This window comes from Malaya genurostris, chromosome 1 (genome assembly GCF_030247185.1).
Source record: "Malaya genurostris strain Urasoe2022 chromosome 1, Malgen_1.1, whole genome shotgun sequence".
Classification (NCBI taxonomy): domain Eukaryota; kingdom Metazoa; phylum Arthropoda; class Insecta; order Diptera; family Culicidae; genus Malaya; species Malaya genurostris.
This window is the reverse complement of record NC_080570.1, coordinates 161,237,519-161,252,803: the sequence shown is the minus strand read 5'-3', so window position 1 is coordinate 161,252,803 and position 15,285 is coordinate 161,237,519. Positions and strand designations below refer to the sequence as shown.

The window sequence follows — 15,285 nt, the reverse complement described above, 5'->3', positions numbered from 1 at the left end:
TTCGCAGGGTGAATTTCACACCAAACGAGCGCAAATAAAGCTGTTATTTGGTTGCTTCGTGTTCGAGAAAAATGTTCAAAAAGTGATAACATTGTAGAGAATTCCACAATGTCGCCCGTCTGAAAACCGGAAAGGAATCCCGTACAGCATTTTGATAGTTTCTTTCACGCAAATATTGAGATGTATGAAATATTTAAATATACCTATGAGCGATTGTACCATTTGGTTTACTATTATATTTGTGTGATGATTTCCTCTAGGTCCAGGCTTGAACATACAAATGACTTAGAATGGTGCCTTACCTACTGAAATACAAACATAATAATCCGTAACCAAATAGTCATTTCAAAGACTCCAAAACCACTGCCGTTCTAATTCCTAGAATACAAACACCATCTTCCGGAACTGAATGGTCCTTTTCAGAAATACAAAATCTTAAACGGTCAAACGGTATCAAATCAGTTAATATTTATACACATCTCGAATGCAGTCCTACGTCAATCTCGCGGCTATGTCTCTAGTATTACATTAGGTTTTTTTAATGTGGAACACATTTTTGTTTTCTATATACGGGTGTAAACTAGAAACTCAAGAAAAATACACGTAGAAATGTGGTCAGGTTTTGAACAATTACAGCTCAGTCAATTTTGTATCAATTATTAATATTATGTCACCATTTGATTGGAAATGGAAGCACGAGAATCTATAAATAGAAGCAAAATTATAGCTAACGTTTCAGTCCTATGCGTAGTATGCTAGAGGTAGGTTGTTGCTAGACAGCAAGACAAAAAGTGCCATAAAACGATTTGAAGTTTTAACTGGTATGCTCTGATCTTGTGTCATGCAAGATCGGATGAAATTCCATGTTATGTCGTTTCGCCTGAAAAAATGACAACTACCCCAGGGTAAATTTTGAGTGCATAAGATTAATTTCTAATTTATATACGATGAACTCGATTGGTGATGAGATAAAGTTTATCGCTTCAACCAAAATCGCAGAATGGTAGAGAAACTTAACGCTATAAAAATAACTGCTTGCTAACAAAACTTGAACACAAGCCTGGCGAAAAGAAGCTTAAATATCGATATCCGTATTGCAAGCATGTACAAACATATAATTGCATACATTTGGGCTATTGATGTATTTTCGTCGGCTACAAAACAAATACAAATCACGACTATTAGGTTGTTCGCAACGCTGTTTTATTTCATCTGGACTGATCTACTTTAGATCTACAACTGCAACATGTCAATCACGACGCTGAGATTTAGTTCTATTTTTCGAGTACAAATTTAAAACAGATTTAAAACTGCTCGACGAAATTGTTTTAAATTAATGAATATTTGAAACACGAATAGTACACTGTTTTAGTTTTTTTTGCGTGAGCGTCTGTCACGAAATCTGAGAGACGAGATGTCAAACACGCTTAAAAATAGTTACTCAAAAATGAGTAAGATCTCACTCATCTACAGAAAAAGTGGAACAACTCTAATTTATAGTAACTCCAAAGTTACTCAAATTTGAGTTCTTCCACTGGAAACGATATTTGGGTAAAATCTACTCATTTACTGAGTAATACTTAATTTGTACGTGTACCAAAAATAGAGTAACTATCACTCAAATTTTGAGTGAAATTTTATTTCACATGTACCAAATTTGCAAAAAATTGCTCCTTTTCTGAGTGTATTATATTAAAATATTAAGTAATTGAACTCAATACTATATCAAGTGGTGGTCGCTTCGAGTTGTGTGTCAATCGCAAATTAACATACATGTCAGTTATGCTCAGGCACCAATCATACACTTATTCCTCATAAATGACATTTGAGCATATTCGTTTCCATTCTAAAGCAAAACACGGAGTTTATCATTCCGGTTTTTGCAGACACAACACCGTTTGTGTTAAGCGACTCACCCTCGAAACACGCGATCTCACTAACAAAAAATACAACCTGTTGCTACAAATGGTTATTACAACTTTTAGACTGATCTTGCGAATAGTGACAAAAAACGAGTTCTTGCGTTAAACTCAAATTTAGAGTAGAAGTTACTCAATATCATTGATGATAACTACTCAATTTTTGACGTTTCCATGTATCATTTGAAAATGAGTAACTAGTACTCAAACTCTGAGTAACTTTTTCTAAGCGTGAAGCGTCGAATGACATTTCAGAAATTTTCAATATAAGGGCATATTCAGTAGTGTTTTTGTTCTAGATGCATAATTTATGCCAGTTACAAAATTTAAATCTGAATATTATAACAAGAAAAACTGGCAGCCCCAGCAGTGTTTTACTCGTGTTTTTCAAATATACAAAAAATAGAACGGCCTCGTAGACCAGTTTTAAATTTGACAGAAGAACTGGTCGAATAAATAAAACTAGAACGGCTTGCTGGGGATACGTTTGTTCCAGTTTCTGTTCTATTATAGATCTTCCATATAGAACTTCTAGCTGCTGAATTTGCTCTAAGCGTTAAATGTTTTGCATTGAATAATACAGTTTCATTTAGTAGCACTCCAGCTCACTATGATCTGTAAAAATATTCATATCGTTTTCGAAATCATTAATTTAGTTTGTTTGTTTCTGATTTGGAACAGTGAAGTGAATAGACACAACACCAATACATTTACAGAAATATATAGAACAGATTTTAAATCTTTTCGTTGAGATCGTCAAGCTCGAGTTTTATTTTTGACAGTTTTAAATTATACAACAGTATGTCATTTTAGAACAGATATCCATCACCGCGTTGCGAATAGCCTTAGAGTCTATATTCTGGGTTTGCGTGTTCGGTGTTGGTTTCTAAAAAAGATCAATCTAAGCAGACTCTCGTGCAATTTGCGGATTCAAAAGTGTGACGATTAATTGAAAATATCGATCATAAGAAATTTTGGTTGCCTTGTTCCACATCAATGGCTCGAACAACTCCAGGGGCTGATCCTTGTAATTTTTATTTTTATCGTTCATTTGAAGCTTTTCTCTCTGGTACACTGGATCATGTGCCGTGTGATAGATTACATGATAGAAACATACTGATATCAATACAACACAGCGCAAACACAATTTGCCATTCTAACAAAATTTCCGTCTTGCATAGGATAAGTATTTTTGGGAGACTCCTCTAATTCAGTCCCTATCATCTAGTATGAAACGACGGCGGATTCGACTCTCTCAAAATCAAGGTTCTTCTGCCTCAATCTACACGCTCTTTGAACATAACTCATGATTTCATTTGCGATAATACAAAATCATAAACTGGAGCAGTATGTCAAAATTCGAGAAAGGGTTAGACTAAAATTTACTCAAGCCATGAGTTCTGTTTTCCACAGATTTATTCAGCAAATTTATATCAATTTTCTAAGCCTCGGTGCCTCCTGTGATAAATCAACCAAACATCCAGCATCAATTATTCACGACGAACCAAATATGAACGAGCTCATTCACGCAAACGGTTCAATTAATGACACCGTTAACAGTCACTAATGAGCATATTATCGCTCCACGATGAATCAGAAACCAATAAATTGCCCAGACTCTCGTGACACCGCGGCCAGTTTGACAACGATTTTCACCGCCGGCAGTAGACAAACAAAGCGGAAACGGAATGACTGCCAGTGCCGTAATCGTTCTGTTGCTCCTGAATCGAATCGCTCTCAAATTGATGGTGGAAGGTTTCGATAGCCCAATTTGGCTGTACAATCGAACCATTCAGTCCCATATCGCAGCTATCTTCGACCGGATTGATAACATCGATATCGTAATTGCTGACCAGGGTCCGGATCAAATGGATCAGATTGATCGGATCATACGAGGTGGAACCAACGAGAGCGGAATTCTTCAACGAAAAAGTTTTCGCATCTACGGGCAAGCTTTTTCCGAGGAGGAAGGTTGTACCGGAGAACAATCACTACTGTCAGCAAAGGTTCATTTGACGGCTTCCAGTTCTTCGGACGGTTCGGCGACGATGGATCGAGACTACGAGGATGAGTTCGAGTTCATCCAGTGGGATCGGTCGTATGAGTCGTTCGTAAAGATTTGGGATCAAAATCAGGACGAAGGTTACATCGTGTTTGCCAATCTCAGTACGTTCGGAACGTTGATGCGATGCCTGTTGGACCCCGTTGGGACGTATTTGGTTATACTTGAGAACGAGGGGCACGTTGAAAGGAATGAAATAATGCGACTGTTGAAATCGATCTGGCAGAATCAGGGGGTTTATCGACTTTTTGTAGTGGCTGGACCGGAGATCCATACCTTTGATCCGTTTGCCATAAATGGATCGTCTTTCGGCACGTTACTACAATTAAGCGAGGTCGGAAAAACTCCTCAAGTTCCGAAAGGCGATTTCAAAGGGTACCCGTTGCGGGTCGACATGTTCTGGTCAACGTATAGTGTTCCAGTTCCCAACACCACGGTTTTCTTCTCGGGAGCTGATGCCGTTGTTTGTGACGTTTTCGTGAAAGCTTTCAATTTTACAGGTATTAACCGTGAATATTATGATTCATTAGATATGTGATTTCGGAGTCATAACTATTTTCAGCCATACATTTGCCTCCAGACAAGGACAGCTTCGGTATCTTGCTTCCCAATGGGAGCTTCAATGGCGTGATTGGTCGGTTGACTCGCCGCGAAAGTGACGTCACCTTTATTGGATTTTTCATCAAGGATTACTTCAGCCGAGACGTTGAATTTACCGCTGGTGTTTATACCGACGAGTTATGCTGTCTGGTTAAGAAAGCTAGTCGAGTACCTGAATATTTACTACCGATAACCATTTTTCCTTCGGATCTCTGGGGGCTGTTGTTTCTAATGGGAATTGTTTGCACCGTAGTATGGATAATTCTTCGGACCGGAATACGTATGCGGGCTAGAAATCGACAGGAGCGTTGGGATCTTAGTGAAATATTCAATCTGTCAAACACCATTCGATCGGCACCGTTGTATCGTAGAATGCTTCAGATCTGTGTCGATACCTACATTCTGTTGGTGAGCGCCCCCTACAGACGTTTTACACGTTCAGGAACCGAACGCCTTTTTCTTTTTGGTATCATCATGGTCAGTCTGATCTTCGTGTCTATGTTCCAGTCACAGCTGTCATCGGTTTTCGTCAATCCAGTCTATTACAAAGACATCAACAGCCTACTACAACTGGACCAATCCGGTTTGACAATACCTGTGAAGTACAAAGGTTTTATGGATGACGTTTTTCCGGCCAATTATAGCGCAATGATGGAATCGTTACGGAATAAGTTAGTGTTCCAACCCACCAATCTATCGTTGCTTGCTCAAGTGGCTAAGCTGGGCACTATCGCTACAGTAACTCGCAAGGCAACGCTAGCGCTTGACAATGCGATATTTTTGTCCACCAAACAACTTTACATGGTACCGGAGTGCCCTCGGATTTATAATCTGGCGTACGTTACCGCACGTCACTCCGTACTTATGGAGCAGTTCAATGGTGTCCTGTTACGGATGCTGAATGGAGGCCTTATTAATCATTGGATCAACCAGATGAACTACAATGTCACGCTGCATCACAGAGAACTCATTCGCAACTCTCAAGACTCGGACTTCAAAGTACTGACCGCCGTTGACTTGCAGTTTCCGTTCTATTTACTAGTGCTAGGGCTTTCCGTCAGTACATTGGTATTTATCGGGGAACAAATCTATTTTAGATTCACAAAACAAGCGATAGGCTCGTGAAATACACTGCCCGATTCAACTTTGTAGTGAGCACGTGAATGCGTAGAATGGAATTTCGAAGTTTATTCGTGATACTAACCGATTTAAAGTTATCCGTTGATTTGCTCTCTACTTACTATAACAATGCTAACAGCTAAGCGGCACATGCTGACCCCATCATAGGTACATTAGATTGTAGTACCGAGGATAAATGTAAAGAAATACAGGAATACATATACGCATTGTTTTGTCGTTGTGTTTATATGAATGCTTCGTTGTTCAAATCGAAAATGCGAGCGAGTGGGACCCGTAATAATTGGCAATCCTTACTCGTTAGCTATCTAATAGAATGAACTTGCTTTTTCTGGAATATCAACTTTACGAAATGTGGATGGAAATAGTTTCCAGAAACAAGCGTGATCGTTTTCGAGCATGTTTCGTAGTTTTAACTGATAGTGCCCAACCAACAAAGGTGATTCTTTAAATTTTCCTGATTCACTCGCACCCGATTGTTAGAATAAGCCATGATAATCTAAATAAAAATCCTCAAATATACCCATCTAGCGTACTAAAGAGGGGAAAAGAGAATCTATGACCTATCCTTCAAAGTGCACAAGCACGAATAGTTTGCTTCATCCGGTTGCTTCTGTCATATTTTGTATTTAGATCGAATGTGAGATTTTCAATCTGAATTTACTCTGTACAGAGTGTGAAGGAATGTGGAGCACTGCGGAATATGATTGTAACCTCCAGTGTCTGTCTAGTTAAACTGGCTACTACAAATCCATTTCAATTTTCTTTTGGAAAATTTACTACAAGCGAAAAAACAAGCCCGAGTATTTGTATTCATTTTCACATCCGTTTTTTTAAGTTTGATGTAATTACCGGATAATATTAAGTGAAAATTCATATTGCCACAAACAACCAAAGAGTTCATAAACTTTGTGTAAAACACGTGGTGATGATGTCAACGAGTCAGTAATCGATCGAAGTGAGCTGTTCTCGAATCTTCTATGTTTTGAAATGCATCGCTGATTGCTATTGTTTTTGTTTGCGAAGACAATTCTGAATGACAATTGATCTCACAACATTTAAAATGTGTTTCGTTTCAATTTAAGGAAGAACTTATGTTAGTTGAAGTCTATTGGAAATTACTTGGATTCCATTAAAAATGCGTAAAACAACTTGAGCTTGAGCTTGAGTGACCACCCCTGGTTGTTACTCCGTTACTGATCGGGATTAGCTGAAATTGTACAGGGACTTTCTAGATGATTCTACCTGGGACTGGTAAATCATCATCAATTGATCAGCACCGGTGCCGGCCAGGCCCGAAAGTAGATCGTCTAAGGAATGGGAAGGGATGTTAGTCCAACACTTGTTGTTACCAGAGTCCGTATATACTACTGCTCACTTCACAAGTGTCACGGGAGAAGGATATTTGTTAGTATAAATTTCAGTAATTGTAGTATTCGCGTGCGAATACTAGATGTTCTGGTTTCAAGATGCTCGGATGCACCACTAAACTCACTGGCTTTCCGAGTGAAAGTTTCAACAATATTCGATACTGGAGTCCCGAGGAGTCTTGATTCACAGTTCTTATTCGTGGGAACTGAAGGAAAATTTGAAATACTATCGCGTATCGAATAAGAACTTCTCTATTTTTTTTCAAAATAAACGAGTGAATAGGCAACATAGTTGATTCATTGTAGTGACATATTCTAAAAACTTTTTATAAAATCATTTTAAATCACCAAGCAAAAGTCCACAGATTTCACGCGCAACTTGATTTCTTATTATTTCCGCTTTATTATTTTAATTATTAAAATTAATAATTGGTTATATTGGTTGATCTGGACAGCCGGCTACCGAGAGAAAATTATTAATTTATCAAGTATTTTTTACTATTTATTCAATATACCGTTATATGTTATCTCTGTTATTAGTTTTGTAATATCAACGGATTTACGCATTAGTTGATTTTTATCATTCAATTTACACTACTGAAAGACAATCAATAACATGGAAGAAGAAAACTTTCCAAATAAAACTTTTCTCCGAAGCTAGACGGAAATTGATAGGTTGAATGAAGAGATAATTTAGTAAAATAGAGTAATCAGAAGAGAAACGTTGAAAATATCTAATGACTGAACGGAAAAAGGAACTCCTGCAATTGTCGCCTTTTACGACATGGAAGCAGGAACTCAGTGGATCTATTCTTGGCTCATTTTTTTCCGCCGGATTCCACACGGCATCTAGGCTGGTACTGTCCGGAGAAAGATAATAGGTACTATCGATCTCCTAGTGGACTCCAGCCCCTACCATTAAAAACGCGTAAAACAACTGTTGAAATAGCATTTAATTTATGTATGGTAAATGATTAATTCTGTAATAGATCAGCTCGATAATAAACACCCCAGTGCTGATGCCTAGCCCGATCACTAACAGATAGAACGGGAACTGCATGTCCAGTACGGTTAAAACCTTCAGCGTTGGTTCCTCGAAATCTCTGATCTGCTCCCGGTGATTCAAAGTTACGTTGAAGTTCATTGCGCTGATCCAGTGGTTGATCAAACCGCCGTTCAGCATTCGCAGTAGCAAGCCATTGATTCGTTCCAGCAGCACGGAATGCCGCGGAACCACGTAAGCTAGGTTGTACGTTCGAGGACACTCGGGAATCATGTACAGTTGCCGTGTCGTTATGAAGATGGCGTTGTCAAGGGACAGAGTCGTTTTGCGAGTGACAGTGGAAATGGTGCCGACCTGAGCTACCTGAGCTAGCAAGGATGCGTTCGACTGCCAGAGAACCATTTTATTACGTAGTGATTCCATCATACTACTGTAGTTGGACGGAAAAACGTCATCCATGAAGCCTTGATACTTGACGGGTATTTTGTATCCGGATTGATCCAGCTGCTGTAGACTGCTGATGTCCTTGTAGTAGACAGGGGTCACAAACACAGAAGACAGTCCCGATTGGAACAGAGAGGTAATAATCAAGCTCACCATCAGAATACCGAACAGAAGCAATCGTTCGATTCCGGATCGGGTGAAGCGTATATACGTAGCGCTTAGGAGAAGGATGTAGGTGTCAATAGATATCTGAATCAGTTTGTGATACAACGGCGCATCACGTATTTCGTCTGTCAAGTTGAACAAATATGCGAACCGGTAAGTCTGCTTCCATCCAGATCGGGATGACATTACGGTTTGGATAGCCATTCGAATAATAATCCACGCAACTGTAAAAATTATTCCTGCCAGAAACAGCAGACCCCACAGTTCCGGAGGAAAGATTGTGATCGGAAGTAGATATTCCGGCACTCTGCTGGCCTTCTTAACCAAACAACACAGCTCGTCCGCATACACCCCGGTAGTAAATTCAATGTCTCGGCTGAAGTAGTCCTTGATGAAGAATCCGACGAATGCTATGTCACTTTCGTGACGGATCAGTCGACCAACGGCACCGTTGAAACTACCATTCGGAAGTCGAACGCCAAAGTTATCCTTATCTGGTGGTAGACGGATCGCTAAAATGTTACAGTTTTATTCGATTGCTTCTGTCAAGTAAAAACTTCATATTCTCACCTGTAAAGTTCAGCCGCTTGGCAAAGACTTGGCTTGCCACTACATCCGGTCCTCTAAGCTCACTTTTTGTGCCGTTTTTACCGGTTATCTGGTCACTATACGTTGACCGGAATATGTCGATCTTCAATGGATATCCGTTGAAGTTTTGTACTGGAATCGAAGGTATTTTTAAAGTATCAGTCAGTTCTATTAAAAAGCCATACGTGCCGTTACTGATTCGGAAAGGATCGAACGCATAAACTATCTCTCCCATCAATACGAATAATCTATTTACTCCCTGATTGCTCCAAACAGATTTCATTAATCGCATCACCTTGCTCGGGTTGAATTCCATCGCCGAATCCGGTACGATCAAATAAGTTCCCGTTGGATCCAACAAACACCGCATCAACGTTTCGAACACGTTTAAATCGGCCAACACAACGTAGCCATAGTGTTGATTCTGGTCCCAGATTTTGACGAATGTTTCGTACGATCGATCCCATTTGATTAGCTCGAATTCTTCGTCATAGTCACGATCGACCGTGTCCAACGAATCAAGTTTCTGCGAGGGATCCGTTTGTACTCTAGCGGACAGCAATGATCGTTCTCCGGTACATCCTTCCTCCTCGGGGAAAGCTTGCCCGTAGATACGGACACTCTTGTGCTGTAGGATTCCGGAGATGTTGCCAGTACCGTGTACAAGATATTCGACCTGTTCCATCCGGTCACCTTCTCTTTGATCCCCGATGACGATATCCACCCGCTCGGTTTGGTTGAAGATGGTATCGATTAGCGTCCGAACGGTTGGGTTGGTGAGCCAGGTCGGTTGCGTTCCGGAAGTCCCTGACGCTGACATTACTGAAAGGCACATAACGACAAATGCGATTTGCATGATGTACGGAAGCATGCTCAAACTGGAGGCAGATCGAGACTGAGACTGAATCGGCATGTGGGAACCGTTCAATTTATCACGCATTTATTGCTACGCGCCCAATGGAATAGAAATCAATCGAAAGGATGAACGGGTATTTTGTAGAACTTCGCGAATAAATAGATTTGCACCCAATTTGAAAGTGCTTGTTTGTAGATTCTGAACTGTTTCTTTCGCTTGTCGGATAATTTCTCTTTTACTGGTTAGGAATTCGTTTTACCCCAAATGTTTTCGAAAGCAATCTGTGTCCAACGTAAAACGTGTGAATTCTAGCGCTATTTGCCTTTGTGTCCGATTGGAGAGCATTTTTCTTCATTATTATTAACCTGTTAAATTATGTATGCACAATCCAGTTGACACGTGTGACGATTCTCACGCACCTCGAAAAGGTTGTATTTGCTCAGTTCTGAACGAATAAATTATTCCAATCAGTGATTTCTGATGTTCTAGCATCTTGCTCGCGTCCGCGATATGTAGTTCATCGTACAATTTATAGCGGCTTTCTATTGTTAATCATTTGAGAGATTGTACAAAATTGCGAATAATGTGATAATCGGCTAAGAAAATCGCAAAGCTGTTCCACCTAAGAAACGCATTCCTGCCAAAATTGCTGTTACGTTTTGAATATTGGGTTTATGAGGCTGTAGACCAGGGGTTCCCAATCTATTTTGGGCCATGGACCCCTTAACTAAAACTAACTTAGGCCTCAGACCCCCATCAACAAATTCCTTTGAAAATTCAATTTCTTGCTTTTTTATTATTGATGTAACAGTTCGGCTGAAAAGTTCGTATCGTTTAATAGAAACACACATTTTTTTGCCAAAATTCGTTTTCATTATTCAACATAATTGCCATCAGAGGCGATACAGCGATTATAGCTTCCAACTTTTCGATACCATTTTTGTAGTACGATTTGTCCTTTGCCTCAAAATAGGCCTCAGTTTCAGCGATTACCTCTTCATTGCTTCTAAATTTTTTACCAGCGAGCATTCTCTTGAGGTCTGAAAACAGGAAAAAGTTACTGGGGGCCAAATCTGGAGAATACGGTGGATGAGGGAGCGATATAACAGCTCCAAACACTGCTCAGAATCATCAATTCGTTGTTGTTTTTGATCGATTGTGAGCTCACGCGGCACCCATTTTGCACAAAGCTTTCTCATATCCAAATATTCGTGAATAATATATCCAACACGTTCCTTTGATATCTTTAGGGTGTCAGCTATCTCGATCAACTTCACTTTACGGTCATTGAAAATCATTTTGTGGATTTTTTTCACGTTTTCATCGGTAACAGCCTCTTTTGGACGTCCACTGCGTTCATCGTCTTCGGTGCTCATATGACCAGTACGAAATTTTGCAAACCACTTACGAATTGTTGCTTCGCCCGTTGCAGAGTCTGGATAACACTCATCAAGCCATTTTTTGGTATCGGCGGCACTTTTTTTCATCAAAAAGTAGTGTTTCATCAACACACGAAATTCCTTTTTTTCCATTTTTTTCACAATAACAAAAGTAGCTTCACTCAAAATGCAATATCTCACAAACTAATAATCAGACAGCTATCAAATTTATATACGTATCTTTTGAAGGTTGGTACTAACTGAAAATGGTATGGATTTAATTCTAGTGGCGCGCTCTCATAGAAACGATACGAACTTTTCAGCCGATCTGTTAAAATACTCACCAATTTCTGCGGAAGGTCAAATTAATACAACTTTTTTAGCGTAAATATTTCAAATAACAACTTATATCGAACAATAGGGGGTCGATTTCTAGACCTCGTCGACCCCCCATAGTCAGTTTCCGTTTACGTCGACCCCCGCAAAAAGGATATCGACCACTTTAGGAATCCCTGTGTAGACCATCTCGCGAACTATTTTTACTTTTACTTAAAATTTGCCAGTCGAGTAGTTACTTCATTTACAGGTAATAGCAAACATTTACACTGGGGCTCTTTTCACGCGGCCTTTTTACGCGGATTTCCCAAGCTACGCAGTTTTCTTGTTTTGTCTTAGAAAGGAATGAAACTGGCATGAGATCTTGTGTTATCCCGAATTTTTTTTAAGTCAACTCTTTGACACAAATTTTCGATTAAAAAAAAAATGATCAGATTACTCCAGATCTCGACGTTTCATCAAAGATAAACTCAAGATGGAGTAATCGGCGATTTTGTATGTTCCAGCGAAATACGACCCCTCGATGAATCCGGTTCACTGTCAATAGTCAAAGCCTTTAACTTCAACTATTCATTCGACTTGAATGTTACTAAGCAATGCTTAGTTTGTTTATCATGTAAATATTATCCCAAACTCTGACACTATCTGTTAAGTTGAATATGCAAGGAACATACGTTTCTATTTAAGTATTAGGAATCAGAACCGATGAAACTTAATCAAGACAACATTAAGATTTGACTATAAGGGGAACTTACTTGGTTTTGAACTGAAAGAATGCAACAAAAATTTCAATAGTTACAGTAGACGTTTTCCTAGACCCCAACATTTCTTTTTGATTTTTTTAAGTTTTTTATATTTTTGGTGGTTGTTTAAACAAACTATGAAAAGGATAACGTTGGGGTCTAGTAATTTACATGTAGAAAGTGTAAGTAACATTTGAAAAAAATTGGTGAAGTAGTTTTCGAATGTCGATGGACACGGACTTCTAAGTCCTGCTTTCGAGAAAAACGTTGAAACGATTAGTGTTTATTGTATATAAAATCGAAAGAAACAATTAATTTTTTTGGGGAGCGCGTAGAGTCTAACATTTCCGTAAAATCATCGTTTTTCTTTGCATTTTGTTATAATGAAACATTCCGAAAATACTTTGTCAAATTTTCAAATCAATCGAAGCAAAACTCTTGGGCCTGTCGCCGGACTCTTGCTTCTTTGCAGTATGAGATAGGGTAAGATAAAGGCCCATAACTTCCAGAGTTTTGTTCCGATTGGCTTGAAAATTTGATCAGTAAATTTTTCTAAAGATACCTTCAATAACGGATTGTTTCAAATAGCTTCGATGATTTGATCGTTTTTAAATCTGGAAGATATTATTTTCTTGAATTTTTGATTAATTGTTCGCAGTTGGTATTTTTTAGTTCCAATGAATTCAATAGTCGATTACATATACGATGCAGTCTTCGTTTGTCCTCTCTCTCAATCTGTAATTCCTCTTGAAGGATATCGTTTTTTGTTTGTTTTTCTAATTGCAATTTAGTTCAGCGCTTTAAATTCTAATGGAAAGTTGCATGCATAAGTAATAATTCATATTGCATGATTACTCACTGTTTTGACTTGTCAGGAAATTTTAAAAATGTTACTGAATCCTTTGGTCGGCTTTCACAGTCGTTAACAACACAACTGCGACCCATGCTTTGCTGTTTCCATTTTTAGTTAGTTTTATTTGTAAATAATAAATAGGTTACCATGGATACCAGCATTATAATTGAACCTTACAGACTGAGGGGTCAATCAACAGATATTCTGAAACAGTTCATCGGTTCACGAACCGTGACCCAAGATGCTTCATAGGTTTTTATGATACTTCGTAATCTTGAGTTTATCTTTGGTTTCATGATTTCTAAGACATTCGGCATCAAAAAAATCGATTTTAGAGCTCTCAAAAGTCCTAAAGTCGATTTTCACAAAATATTTTTTTTGAGATTACACCAGATCTTGATGTTTAAAGCAATCCTAAGATATTTGGCCTCAAAAAAATTTTTTCTTTAGTTTTGAGGTTCTGTGTATTAACACTTCATAAAAATTTCATGAGTTTTGTTTTCAAACAAATGTATAATCATTGAAATATCTCAAACCGTTTTTTTTTATTATTGTATGTTTAAATTCCGCGGGATACCCAGCACAGTAATGGTAATGTATGATAATGAAACGAGGCTAAATCCGATCCGAAAAACGAAGGACCATTCCTTAATGTATACCTACTCATTGATAGTTCTGGTTTCAACAAAAAAGTGCTTGGCCGACGACACGACCAGACACTCCGAACAAAAAGCTAAACGAAAAGTGATTCCACCACAAACGAATTTCCAGACATGACAGTCACGATCTTTTTTTGGCGCACATCTACGGTCCTCCGTGAAACTGGCACCAATGGTGATAAATTGGTTGCACTGCTGAGTTCCCATCATACATTCCTAATGCAAATGTCAAACCGTGAGAACCGTTTCGATTCGGTAGCTCATTTGTATATATTGAGATTTTATGGCACACTTTGGTTCAAATGATAACAATGCAATTAATCTCGCGCTCCACCAAGCGGTGAGTGCGGTCATTTCAGAAGGTACCGGGAACGAACCACATTTTTCAAAAATATTTATATGCACGTACATGTCTTTATTATTTATCTTTGATTCCACTCCAGTCACTACAATGATGAAAGACCCCTTGTTATTGATGGAAAAAATATTTCCAGCAACGCTTTTTTGGTTGCTACGAACTCGTTACCCAGGAAACTTCCTTGCAACTCAAATAAACAAAAACAAACCGCTTCGCATTTCGTACCAATATCGTAATACTGCTAAGTAAAATCCTGCGTGGAATAATCAAGCATTGTATACTTTTTGTTCATTAGTGCACAAAGTACGTGCGATCAACAGACGACTATAGCATCCAAAATGATACAGTACGACAACTAATGCGGAAATGATATTCACATTCTCACGCACAACGAAATGTATTATTGTACAAAGACAAAAATATTTGACATGTAGGACTACAGCGGGAAAACGGGTATCATATAAACGGGAAACAGAGCTTAAGATCTGGATACAAAAATTAAACAAGAAAATGAAGACTAAAAGGTACCGTCGCTTCGGAGTCAAACGATCTCGTCGTAGATCTCCGTCTTGAAATCGTTCCTGGCGGTTCGTTGTTGTACTTGTTCGGTAGAACGCTAGATGCTCATCTTCATCTGATTATATACGATTGCTATCCATCACGGAATGAACACTACGACTATCTGCGTATGTTAATTCATAGTATAGTGAAGATATGTTCTTCGGGAGACTTTAGAAATTCAAGTTTTTTTTTTGTTTTACGATAGTGATAAAATTTACTCTTTTAGCATAACCTCGCTGTTGAATGAATATC

The 15,285-nt window shown here is 38.7% G+C and overlaps 2 protein-coding genes across 2 annotated transcripts; one reads left to right on the top strand and one right to left on the bottom strand.

The window, feature by feature from the left end:
• The first annotated feature begins 3,079 nt into the window (after positions 1 to 3,079).
• Positions 3,080 to 5,802, top strand: LOC131428001 (uncharacterized). Its single transcript, XM_058591640.1, has 2 exons — positions 3,080 to 4,481; positions 4,544 to 5,802. Exons 1-2 carry the CDS (start codon positions 3,608 to 3,610, stop codon positions 5,704 to 5,706), a joined length of 2,037 nt encoding a protein of 678 aa, XP_058447623.1. The 5' UTR covers positions 3,080 to 3,607; the 3' UTR covers positions 5,707 to 5,802.
• A 2,238-nt stretch (positions 5,803 to 8,040) lies between these two features.
• LOC131428640 (uncharacterized) lies at positions 8,041 to 10,228 on the bottom strand. Its single transcript, XM_058592688.1, has 2 exons — positions 9,271 to 10,228; positions 8,041 to 9,212 (listed from the first exon to the last, which is right to left on the bottom strand). The coding sequence occupies exons 1-2, from the start codon at positions 10,226 to 10,228 to the stop codon at positions 8,041 to 8,043; spliced, it is 2,130 nt and encodes a 709-aa protein (XP_058448671.1).
• Positions 10,229 to 15,285: the final 5,057 nt, after the last annotated feature.

Bases quoted from the DNA above. Each gene is read 5' to 3' on its own strand.
- LOC131428640 (XM_058592688.1), bottom strand. From the start codon at position 10,228: ATGCGTGATAAATTGAACGGTTCCCACATGCCGATTCAGTCTCAGTCT. The intron at 9,213-9,270 runs GTGAGAATATGA...GTAACATTTTAG, and splicing joins CAAGCGGCTGAACTTTACAG to CGATCCGTCTACCACCAGAT.
- LOC131428001 (XM_058591640.1), top strand. From the start codon at position 3,608: ATGACTGCCAGTGCCGTAATCGTTCTGTTGCTCCTGAATCGAATCGCT. The intron at 4,482-4,543 runs GTATTAACCGTG...AACTATTTTCAG, and splicing joins GAAAGCTTTCAATTTTACAG to CCATACATTTGCCTCCAGAC.